General features: G+C 37.8%; 1 protein-coding gene across 1 annotated transcript in view; it reads right to left on the bottom strand.

Moving 5' to 3' along the window:
* The window catches only part of LOC150090908 (uncharacterized), a 202,000-nt gene that overhangs the window by 82,849 nt on the left and 105,841 nt on the right, over nt 1-13,310 (bottom strand). The window contains exon 4 of the mRNA XM_090380604.1: nt 2,972-3,085. Coding sequence (XP_090236730.1) covers nt 2,972-3,085 — 114 coding nt within the window. The remainder of the gene's footprint in view (nt 1-2,971; nt 3,086-13,310) is intronic.

Raw genomic sequence — 13,310 nt, 5'->3', positions numbered from 1 at the left:
ACCTACGGGGACATAAGTTCAAATTAAGAAAGGACAGATGTAGAATAGATGTGCGGAAATTTGCCTTTAGCCAGCGGGTGGTTAATTGCTGGAACAAACTTCCATCTGTCGTTGTAGAAGTTGATAGGTTAAATAAATTTAAGGAGGAACTGGACAGGCATTTGGAGGGAATGGTGTGATTTTTTTTTTTTTTTTTGGCTGATGCTGCATAAGCTCCTACACTTGCTTTCTTGCATCATGTGCCACTACTACTACTACTACTACCTCCCTATTCCCTCCTAAGTTTCCCTGAACTTGTAAAGTCCTCTCTGCAGCATCAGCAAAAATCCTTATATCGCACCAGTTCAAGGAATTCCATCCTTACAAAATAAATTCCTTTTATTAATTAGGGCAGGCCAAGCTGCAAAAAAAATATAATCCCCTCCCCATAAGCCTGGCAGAGTATCCCAAGTCTAAGTTGATCCACAAGGCTTTCATCATATAGTCCCTCCTATCACAACTGGGCAGAATTGCAGCCAGAATAACATTTTTGCCGATCTTGCAGCAATATGACCTTATATTTCTTGACTAAGTCATCAATTTATATTCAATTCATAAATTTGGTTTTTAATCATAAGTTACCATATATATAACTATATGCCCTTTAGTTCTCTTAAACACTGACTACTAGTTATCAACATCCTTAATTTTAGCACCCCATAGACATGCCATGATTCTATTCTATCTGCTTTGAATTATTCAATACACTGAGCGTCTCCAGTTTCCCTAACATTGGATGACCTCACCTGAAACTAAAGCACTCTCAATCTAATTATCCGTTCCTAATGCCTCATCCTTCAGAATGAGGTTAGGAACGGATACCTTGGCGTGGTACCTTGGTAATTACTCAACACCTGAATAACTACCAAGCCCCTAGATTTTGTTACTCTTCAGGGATTTTGTTACTCAACAGGTAGTAGTCTCAGACTCAATCTCAAATTAATAAGGCAAGTTTTGATTTAAGATCTTCACATTCCCTATACCTTGAGCAAAGAACTATATTAATGTCAGCTAATAACAACTCAGCATACGTACAGCAGATTGTGCAAGGTAACAGACCATAACTCACAGGTGAATTAAAAATAGCAATTTCCCAAGAGACATGCTATCCTGAGACATGTTATGCTCAATGTTCCTAGTTAAACAATAACTTTATAATCTCAGATATACATCCTCTTAAACTTTACGTCATATGTCTTTGGCATCTCAGTGAAGAACCCTGTTAAATCAAATTTTTATTTTGAACCATGCATATACAGATAATATGGTTTAATGTTACAGTACACATAACATTTCACTTTATGCATTCTGTATAGTTTATGCAACATAGACCTAACACACCTTACAACCAATTCATTAACTCAAAGCAAACAGTGAATTTCGTGCACAAATTCGCAGAATTGTTTAAAATTTTCTAAATTTTCTTAAGAAGAAAAGCTGTTTTACAGTTTCTTTGTAAAGATAAAGAAATATATTAGGATGGCAAGCAGGAGGATATGTCAGACACACAGTCTTCATAGTAAATATAGCAGTACATTAGCAATGATGTAATTAAAAACAGAAAATAAACAGAAACATGAATGAGGTGAATGATCTGCCCCCACCCCAGTGGCTAAATCATTAAAACCTGAAGCTCCAGATATCCCCTATATTCCTTCCCAGTTCCAGCTCCACAGGCTGACAACTTGGAAACCCTTATTTCTAGGTCTACCAGGATAGCTAACAATGTCATCAGAATATCCCATGTATCCCAGGGTTGAGAATAATGTTACCCTATCTCCAACCTGTGTTCTCCTTTGTCTCTTGGCACCTCCATAGCCCAATGGGCAGGAGCAGCAGTGCATAGCACACGATTCTTGATTAGACCAGGTTCAAGCCCATGACCACCAAATATGGAGGATGTGAAAAAGGTCAGGGAATGACCACCGCATATCCCCAGAGCAATATGGCCTTAGTTGCTAATGCTCCTAAAAACCAATTAACAAACAAACAAACCTTTGTCTCTTGTTTCCAAGACCAAAATAACATAAGCCTTGTTCTTGAAGTTTCCATAGTGAATGCTGTACCAAAAAGCTTTATGTAATGTTTTTCCCCATTAAATTTTTGTTAAAATTTTTAACCTATAATGTAATTTAGTTAGTTCTGTAGCTAATGTCCACTAAGAAGGCTTTAGTTAGTTAGTTCTGTAGCTAATGTCCACTAAGAAGGCTTTAGTTAGTTAGTTTTGTAGCTAATGTCCACTTGGAAAACAGAGCAAATATGTACGCTTTGAATAAATCATTTTCATTACAGAAAAGTGTATTTTATCATTATGTATGCTACCTTCAACATGCTGCATGCTATATTTTATGGCACCTCCATAGCCAGGTGGGAAGGAGCAGCAGTGTGTAGCACACGCTTCTTGATTAGACCGGGGTTTGAGCCCGTCACCACCAAATATGGAGGATGCGGAAAGGTCAGGGAATGACCACCACATATCCTGGAGCAATATGGCCTTAGTTGCTAATGCTTCTTAAAAAAAAAAAAGCTGTATTTTATATATTTATATATGTCCTCTTGTGACAGTATAGTGACTTTGCCACTCATTTGTAGAGATCTGAGTTCAAATCCTTCGGACTGGAGGAATTTTTACCAGCTTCTTTAAACTGAGGAATGATTAACTACTCACAGGTTCCTCTCTGTAACTTATTCTGAGTTTTACTGCACAACACACAAATGAGTCTATTATAAATACTTATATAGATATATACTGATGCAATATGCTGTCATAAAATGCTGTAAAATCTGCAAAATGCTCAGTCTGCAAAAACATATAATGCAAATTTATGCAATAAAAAAAATATATATTTTACACAAAAATAGCTTCTAAAAAGCTCAAAGGTTTGAACTTCATAAAAATTTATCCATAAAGCTCAGATTATATGCATCTCACCTTGTTGCAACTCAAAGTTCTTTTGGCTGCTTTCTGCAATTTTCTGTTCAATGATATTAATTCTTCTGTCAATGTGGGTTATTTCTTGAGCCTTTTTATCCACCTTTTCCTGACCTACAATACACATATATTATTTTTATGCCTTAGTATTATACACTTACTTTTAAAAATTAAGTTTGCTATTTATGCTGCAGGGCACACAAGCTCATAGGAGTTATCATAAATTAGTATTTGTATTTATTTTTAGTAACTCCTATTTATTTTTGTATTTATTTATAGTAACTCCTATTTGTATATAAGAATATTAGTATTAGTAGTGACAAATGATGTAAGAAAACGAGCTTATACAGCAACAACCAAAAGGTGGGGAGGGACTTCACATATCACCTATTCAATCCCTCTAATAATCTGCCTAATTCTTGCTTGAATTTATTTAAACTACATACTGCCAAAACACTAGATGAAAGTCTGTTCCAACAATTAACTATCTTCTGGCTGAAATCAAATTTCCACACATATATCGTGCAACCATCCTTCCTTAATTTGAATTTACACCCCCTCATGTATGAAGTCTGAGCAAGAGGAAGGATGCAATCAGCATTGAGTTTATTCAATCCATTCAAAGATTTAAACATCTCATTCACAGATGCCAATTTTGCAGATACTGCAATCTGCAGAAGAGAAACCTTTTTACGTAAAAGTAGTAGTAGTAGTATGAAAGGAACAAAAGTACTCTTTTGTTCCTTTCATTAATCTCATTGCCCTTCTCTGCACACATTCATTCATTCAAACAAACCACATCCTTCCTAAAATGAAGCTTCCAGACATGTGCATCAATCAATATATGGTTTTCCATTGCCTTATACAGTGGAATAATTACCTCCTTATTCCTGCTGGAAAAATTTCTGTATGAAAATCTAAATTCAAAAAATGCAAAATTCACTGACAAAACTTCATGAGCTGCCCTAGCAGCCTGTCTGCACTGTTCAGAGAACTTCATGTCTAACTGCACAATTACTCCCAGATTTTTTTCACTCTCCAGTACCCTCACAGTTGGTATGGTTGGTATATTATTCTAGGATTACTGCTACAATATGCAGTATATAATTCAATTGCCACTTTACAGCCCACCTGTCTAATGTCTCTATATTTTTTTGCAGCAGCATACACTCATTATGATTATTAACCACCCTGCAAGCCTTTCTACCATCTGCAAACTCAGACATTAAGCCTGATATGCCTTAATCAATATTATTAATAAATATTGAAAACAATGAGCCTAGCAATGAACCCTAGGGGACTCCAATAATAATATTAGTCCAAGAAGAGCAGTGCCCAATGACAACCTCTCTCTGTCTTCTCAAACTCAACTATTCCTTTATCCATAGCAGTAACGTCCTAATACCATATCGCTTCAATTTGTACAGATCTTTTATGTGGAAGAGTAAAAAGGGCTTTTCTGAAATCTAAGTATATGATGTCAAAATTATTTTTTTGCATTTATTTCCTTTATAACTGTATTAAAGTATCCAATCAGATTGGTCAGATAAAGCTGCTGCTTAACAAATCCATGCTATGACTGCCGTATAACTGAATTTGTGTCAACATGGTCCTGCATTACTTCTTTAAACAGTGAAGTTTAGAGGAAACTAAATGATTTTGTGATAAATGAGAGGAAAGTAGAAGACTAATTGTTGAAGCTAAACATAAAAATGGTACCTGTCATGGATGGAATCTATCTTATTATATTAAGGGAGGGAGCAAAACAGGTATGCAAACCTTTAGCCATAGTTATGAGAGCATCATTCAATTCAGGGGGGGGGGGGTCCCTATGGACTGGAGATGTGCAAATTTAATCCTAATGTACCAAGGTTAAAGAAATTTACATAAGTAAAGAAGTCTTTGCTGCTTTTCGTTGTATTGCCAGAGATTTCATTGTATTGTATTTGCCAGAGACTTCTCATAATCTGCCTTAGCTTGCCTAACTCCTTTGTGACTTGATTGAAGACTAGTTTATATCTACCATAGGTGTCTGTATCAAATGATAATTTATATGCATCCCTTGCATATCTCATCAGTTCATCCTTTTAGATCTAAGCTTTCGACGTTACCTATTAGTTGGTATAAAAAGCCTAGTAGTTTCTACAATTACTTCCCTGAATGCTTCCCATTTTAAATTTGCTGTTGGTAACATCATCAGTTGGTTCCACTGGATAGAATTTAAAAACTCTCTAAGACCACTGTAGTTACCCTAATAGAAGCAAAAGCCCTTCCCATTGTCCTTGACAATTTTTACATCTTTAAGTAAATTTCACATCAATACACTGTGATCACTGCCACCCAGTAGTACTTTTATCTGCAGATTCTTAATGCATAAAAAGTCACTGCTGATAATCAGATCAAGAGTACTGCTTTCTATCATTGTCCCTCTAATATGCTGCTATAAAACAATCATACAATAAATTTCAAAAATTCAAAAAAAAAAAAAAAAAAAACTAGTGTACTTACTAGTGTGCAAGTGACCAATCCACAAGTTGCAGTCAATATCTAGAATGTTAAAATTCCCATTATAAGACATTCTGATTTACTGGCCCACTCTTTTTGTATAGATAATAGTTCATTATACTCATCACAGTCATTAGACCTATACCACAATCTCACCCTCATTTTTGTTTTTCCAGTGCTTATGTCACACCTAATTGACTCATTTCACTGGCCACCCATCCATGTCAACTATATACACTGACTTAGATTTTATATGATTCTTAATTAAGAACATAGGTAAACATAGGACTGGCTGTCCTTTTTATACACATTGTACTCTCCATATTAAAATTCTACATCACTTATGCCGGGGTAATACCACATTTCTGATATGCCGATAATGTATTTGCTTGTTCCAAGAAGACCCCCAGCAGGTTTTGAAATCTCCAACACCTTACTTTCCAGGTGCTGCACATACTAATAGAACCACTGCAATAATCACTTACACCTTTGCCTATGGTTGTAATTAATCTATTATTCTGCTTATCCTTCCCCAAACTAGGTTTTCCGACACACCTAACACTGTCTCAAGTAAGGGAGTATCAGAAAATATTCTTGCACCCCCTTCTATTTATATGTATCCCATCATTGTAAAAACAGTCTCTCCTGTTAGCAACCATTACAAGTTTATAATAACAAGAATAAAAAGTTTATACCTACTACAGATTTCTGTCATCATCAGCCATTTTCAATCTACTGCAGGATGAAGGCCTCTCCAGCAACTTTCCAGTTACTTCTGTTTTGTGCAATGGTCATCCATTTACTACCCGCAAACTCATGAATTTCATCTATCCATCTCCGTTGTTGTCTTCCAGGTTTTCTTCTATCTCCTCTTGGGTACCATTCTGTTATTATCTTAGTCCATCTGTCATCATGTCTTCGAGTTATGTGTCCTGCCCATGACCATTTTAGGTCTTTAGTTTTGATAAGAATGTCCTTTACTTGAGTTTGCTGCCTAATCCACGAATTTCTCTTCTTCTCTAACAATCTGATTCCCAATATAATTCATTCCATTCTTCCCTGTATAGCTGTCACCATTCTTTTGTTGAGTGCCCAAGTTTCACCTTCGATAAGTCATGGTGGTTAGTATGCATTGGTTCATTATTTTACGTTTCAGACAAATTAGGATATTGCTCTTCAGTATGTGACTATATTTCCTGAATACTATCCATCCAAAATTTATTCTTCTCTCGACTTCCAGCCACTTATCATTATTACAGCTGATGACTTGTCCCAGATAAGTATATGACTCCACCTTTTCAATTACTGCTCCTTCAATCATTATATCCCTTTCTATGGCATACTTGTTCATCATTACTTTTGTTTTAGCCATATTCATCTTTAGTCCAAAATCCTTACTAACTCTGCATAACTGATTAAGATTTTCCTCTAATTCTTTGGGATTGGCGGCTTATGACCACAACATCATCTGCAAATCATAAATGGTTTAAGTACTCTCCATTCGCATAGACTCCTTTCTGCAATCAGTCTAATCTTCTGAAAGCTTCGTCAAGGGCAGCAGTACACAACTTCAGAGGTATTGTTAGCAATGACCCTTGTGAACAACTTGTAGATGTGGGATAACAAGCTAATTGGTCTATAATTTCCAATTTCTGATTTATATCCTTTCTTATGCAGCAAAACTATGATTGAATTATTCCACTCCTTAGGTGCCATACCTTTTCTAATGCACTTTGTGAAGAGCCTTGCCAGTTTTTGTGTTATGTCTCTTCCTCCCAATTTTAACAACTCTACAGTAACTTCATCTTCCCCTGGGGCTTTCTGATTCTTCATTTTCTTCAGTGCATGTTCTATCTCATCAGGAAGAATATCGGGTATGTCGTATGTGTTGCTAATTTGCAATCCATCTTCCCCACTGTCGTATGTGTTGCTTGCATCATTCCCTTGCTCCTTGTATAATTCTCTATAGTAGTCTTCTGCTATTTGAATTATGCCTTCTCTGCTGTTTATAAGTACACCATCGCTATTCTTCAGTTTCAGTATCATTTGTCTTTCTGTATTACTGCTCATGGCTGCTGATTTAAATCATTTGTTTTCCATTACTACTTGTTCTATTTTTCTTGTGTTAAATCTTCTTATGTCCTCTCTGAGTCTCTTTCTAATGGCTTTGCATAACTCAGTATACTCAATTTTCTCCCTGTCAGTGTTTTTCTTGCTCTTCATTTGTCGTCTTCGGTTCATCATGACAAGTGTTTCTTGACTAATTTTTTCTTCTTTGGATTTCTTTTTCCCTATAGGTTTCTTGGGCTTTATCACTTTCAGAAAGTTGTAATATTCCTCGTCGATATCTTAGCCCTGAGCAGTCTGCAGAAGCCTAAATGTGTTCTTAAGTTCCAGTACATCCTGCTTTTTCTCCTCTTCTGTTCTCTCAAAGACCTTTGTATTATTTATTCGAGTCAGTTTTTCCCTTTCTTTTCTTACATCTATATCAAGTGTACATCTTACCATTCTGTGATCCCTTACAACATTTACCTTGTTCAGGACAGTAACATCATTCACGATATATCTTCTGTTAGTGAGGATGAAGTTGATTTCATTAGTTGCTAATCCATTTGGGCTCTTCCATGTCCACTTTCTGTTCATCCTTTTCTTGAAAAAAGTGTTCATTACTGACATTCCTCGAGATTCTGCAAATTCCAGAAGTCTTTCACCTCTTTCATTTCTTTCACCAATTCCAAAATTTCCTATAGTTCCCCTTTCTGCGTTGCTTTGTCTCTTTCCAACCTTAGCATTGGATTCTCCCATAATGATAGTGTAGTGAGTTTTCTGCTTATCTAGAAGACTCTCAATTTCGTTGTACATTCCTTCAACCTCTTCATCATCGTGGCTCGATGTTGGTGCATAACTCATTATAACCTTTAGCTTGTACCTCTTAGAAATCCTGAGTAGTAGTCTTGATTTCTGCATCTCCTGATAATTTATAATCACCCCATCTATTTTTCTTCTCTGCCACTTGCCCATCAATTTATCTGATATCCATTTAGGTCTAAACCTTGAACTGTATCTCTTAGTTAGTAAAAGGCTTATTAGCTTCTATGATTACTTCTCTGAATGCTTCTCATTTAGAATTTGCTGCTAGTAACATCATCAGTTGGTCCCACTGAATAGATTGTAAAAATTATCAATCCACTGTAGTCACCTTAATGAAAGCAAAAGTCCTTCCCTTTGCTCTTGACAGTAGTAGCATCTTTAAGGAAATCCCACATCAATACTCTATCTATCAATACACTCTGATCACCACCACCTAGCATTTCCTTTATCTGCAGATAAAGAATTGTGAGGGCTGATCAAAGAGTTCGAAGACTACATTGCTAAAAAAAAAGTGATGGAGGTAGGTGACCAAAATGATGGGTAAATATGGGGGGGGGGGGGCAGAGTGAGAGAGAGAGGGGGGCCATCTCATTACTAGTTTGACCTGCATCTCAATCTTTAAAATCAATGAGCAACACATGCTGAAGTTCAGACATGTCTTGGGTTTCTGTCAGGGTTTTTTATGAGGAACGGGAAAAACAGAATTGAAATTCTCCAAAGTTAAGAACAATATTTGGTAATGCTTGTTTAATTAAAGCTGTCATTTATCAGTAGCAAAAATGTTCCCAAATAACCCCAGGGGTTCACATCTGGTGAGTACGGTCTTGGCACACCCAGGCTCCTGAGCTGGATATCATCATTCTTCTCTTTCTTGATGAATGATTCCTTTCTACTTCTGACTCTCTCTCTCTCTCTCTCAGGGTAACTTGGAAATTTTTTTTGGCTACTGCAGCATAAGCCTCAGGCTTCCTTGCACTATATGTCTAGTAATAATAATAATTATTATGACACTAACAGGGCAAAAAAGTCATGAGTTAGGGTTAAAGATGAAAGTGTCTGCAATTCTGCCCAGACATGATAGGAGGGAGTATATGATGAAAGCGTTGTCAATTAATTTGGCACTGGAAGGGTTGGGCAATGCTCAAGGGGTAGAATTTTTCTCAGCCTGGTCTGTGCTTGTTAACAGGAGAGACTGCTTCTACGTGGAAAGGGTGCAAGACTATTTACTGATGCTATTGAGGCAGTGTTATTCAGATCAGAAAACTGCAAGCTTCGAGGGGGATACATGGACTAATAGATTAACAGTAGTCGCTGGCAGAGGTAAAAGCGATTCTTGCACTGCTTCTATTGGAATGAGCAGCGGGCTGGAAAACAAGGTGTGGGGGATTTCAGAGACACTGGGAGTCATCACAGAACAAGTAAATACATGGGCTGTGTTAGGGTAGCTAAGAATAAGAACAGATGCATGTATACTTGCGGGTACACCAATGGTAGGAGTTTAGTAAATAAATTTGATGAATTTGAGGTGCTGGTCAGAACATCAAAGGCAGATATTGTTGGAATATCAGAGACGTGGTGTCACACAGATATAAGGAATGCAGAATTGGAATTAGAGGAGGGAGTATAGTGTGTACAGGAAGGAAAGACACAATAAGAAGGGAAGAGGGGTTATGCTATTAGTTAGAAACACAAAATCTAAGGAACTACAGCCGGTTACCATGAGTGGACAGTGCAGTGTTGAGTCAGTTTGGTGGGACATGAGCACTGGGAAAGCAAAACTGGGAGTAGGAGTGTGTTATAGGCCAAATAACTCTGATGAGTATAATGAACAACTGTACAGAGAAATACAGTGTTCCAGTAAATCAGACTGTCTTATAGTGGGGGATTTTAATTTTCCAGGTACTGACTGGAACTTGTGGATTGGTCACTCACACATTAGCAAGGCTTTTGTGGATTTATTGGATGACTGTTTTCTACAGCAGCATGTTCGGGAGGAAACTAAAGGGAGTAACACTCTTCATCTAATTATCAGTAGTGATTCTTCATGCATTAAGAAGTTCCAGATAAAGGAACCACTTGGTGGCAGTGATCACAGTGTACCGATGTGAGATTTACTTAAAGATGTAACTACCATCAAGGGTAAAGGGAAGGGTTTTTGCTTCAGTAAAGGTGACAAAAGTGGTCTCAGACAGTTTTTAAATCCTGTACAGTGAGACTGATGATATTAACAACAGCAAATTCTAAATGGAAAGCATTCAAAGAGAATGCTTTCCATTTAGAAACATAAGAAATGAACCTGAGGTGGATGGGGTCTATTCAGTTATATTAAATGAGGCAGCGAAGAAAGTAAGCAAACCATTAGTCATAATTTTGAGTGCTTCCTTTTGAGTAGCTTCCAAGGTTTATCAGTGCCTTTAATCTTTTTTCATACCTGTTAATTTAACTTCTGTTCCAGGGAAATTAATGGAGGCACTGATTAAAGATTAAAGGCACTGATAAACCTTGGAAGCTATTAGGCTTTTCATACCAACTAAGAAATATTGTTCAAGGTCTAGGCCTAAATGGATATCAGATGAACTAATGAGACTCATGGCAGAGAAGAAAAATGCATGGGATACATATAAATTAACAGGTGACATTGAAGTCTATGATAGATATAAGCTGGTCTGTAACCAAGTCACAAAGAAGGTTAGGAGGGCAAAAGCAGATTATGAGAAATCTTTGGCAAAGATACACAGAAAAACAGCAAAGAGTTCTTTATTTATGTAAACTCTGGAAGGAAAGGGATGAATCATACTGGTTCACTTGATTTCATTGGTTCAATAGTTAGCATTAGCATTAGTAGAGGCATTTGATGCAAGAAAGCAAGCTTATGCAGCAGCAGCCAAAAAAAAAAAAACCCCACTTCCACTTCACACCTCTGTTCGTTCGAAATACCTGTCCAGCTCAGCCTTAAACTTATTTAGGCTATCAACTTCCACGACAACGGATGGAAGTCTGTTCCACCAACCACCCGCTGGCTAAAGGCAAATTTCCGCACGTCTATCCTACATGTCTTTCCTCAATTTGAATTTATGCCCTCTCAGGTGATTATTCTGAGCAAGAGGAAGAATCCCATCAGCATTGAGCATGCTCAAACCATTCAAGGCTTTAAACACATCTCTATCAGATCACCTCGCTGGTGCCTAGTCTCCAAACACTGTAATTTGCAAAACTTAAGCCTTTCTTCGTAAGAGCACCCCTTTGTTCCATTCACTAATCTTGTTGCCCTTCTCTGTACTCGTTCCAGCAGCTCTTCTTGAAATGAGGCCTCCAGACCTGTATACAGTACTCTAGGTGTGGCCTGACCATTGTCCTATAAAAGGGAATAATCACCTCCTTCTCCCTGCTAGAAAAATTCCTATATATATCATTGACAGTACATCTTGTGCTACTCTTGCAGCCCATCTGCACTGCTGAGAGAACTTCATATCTGCCTGCACAACCACCCCAAGTCCCTTTCATTCTCTACCACTGTCAGTGTAATACCACAGAGTTGATACATTGCTCTGGGGTTGCTGTTTCCCATATGTAGTACTTTACATTTGTCAATGTTAAACTTCATTTGCCACCTCTCAGCCCATCTGCTCAACCTTTCCAGATCCTGTTGCAGCAGCATAGTATCAGTAGTGTCCTTGACAACCCTGCCAACCTTCGTATCGTCTGCAAACTTGGACATTAAGCTTGATATACCATCATCTGTTTGTTTGTTTGTTTTTTAGGAGCATTAGCAACTAAGGCCATATTGCTCAGGGGATATGCGGTGGTCATTCCCTGACCTTTCCGCATCCTCCATATTTGGTGGCTCACGGGCTCGAACCCCGGTCTAATCAAGAAGCGTGTGCTACACACTGCTGCTCCTGCCCACCTGGCTACGGAGGCGCCAGATATACCATCATCAATATCATTTATAAATACAGAAAACAATAAGGGACCCAATACTTAACCCTGAGGGACTCCACTAATAACATTAGTCCACGATGAGCAGTGTCCATTGATTACCACTCTCTGTCTTCTCCCCCCTCAACCACCCCTTTATCCATAGCAGCAATTTGCCTCCAATGCCACACTGCTCCAATTTGTGCAGCAGTCTTCCATGTGCAACAGTATCAAAAGCCTTTCTAAGATCCAAGTATATAATATCAAAGTTATTCCTTGCATCCAATTCTTTTGTGACTGCATCATAGTATCCAATCAAATTGGTCAGGCAAGACTTCCCCTTAACAAAACCATGCTGTGTCCGAGCTATAACTGAAGTCTTGTCTAGATGATCCTGCAGTGCTTCTTTAACCAGTGCTTCCATTAATTTTCCTGGAACAGAAGTTAAACTCACAGGTCTATAATTACTTGTGTTAGCCTGTGATCCTCCTTTGTGAATTGGGTTCACATTCGCACATCTCCAGTCTGTGGGTACCTCCCCTGAGTACAAGGAGGCTCTCATAATTATAGCTAAGAGTTTGCTTACTTCCTTTGCTGCCTCCTTTAATATAACTGGATAGATCCCATCCACCCCAGGTGCCTTTCTTGTGTTTATCTTCAACAATTTCTCCTCCACTTTACTCTCAGTTATTACAAGATTCTCTAGCTTACTGCCAGAGTTGAATACAGCTCTGGCATTCCCCTCGCGGAATAACTCCACATGTGTGAATGTCGATGCAAAATATTCATTTAGTTTGTTAGCTACCTGAACAGGATCATCAACTGTTGACCCATCGATATCAAGTGGACTGATTCATCCCCTTTCTTCTAGAGTTTACATAAGTAAAGAACTCTTTGCTGTTTTTCTTTGCATCCCTTGCCAAAGATTTCTCGTAATCTGCCTTCGCCTGCCTAACCTCCTTTGTAACTTGGTTACAGATCAACTTGTATCTATCATAGGCTTCTGTGTCACGTGTTAATTTGTATGTATCCCATGCATTTTTGT

Source organism: Mastigoproctus giganteus, chromosome 1 (assembly GCF_048544385.1).
Source record: "Mastigoproctus giganteus isolate SK-2022 chromosome 1, ASM4854438v1, whole genome shotgun sequence".
Classification (NCBI taxonomy): Eukaryota; Metazoa; Arthropoda; class Arachnida; order Uropygi; family Thelyphonidae; genus Mastigoproctus; species Mastigoproctus giganteus.
This window is presented reverse-complemented; position numbering and strand designations above follow the sequence as displayed.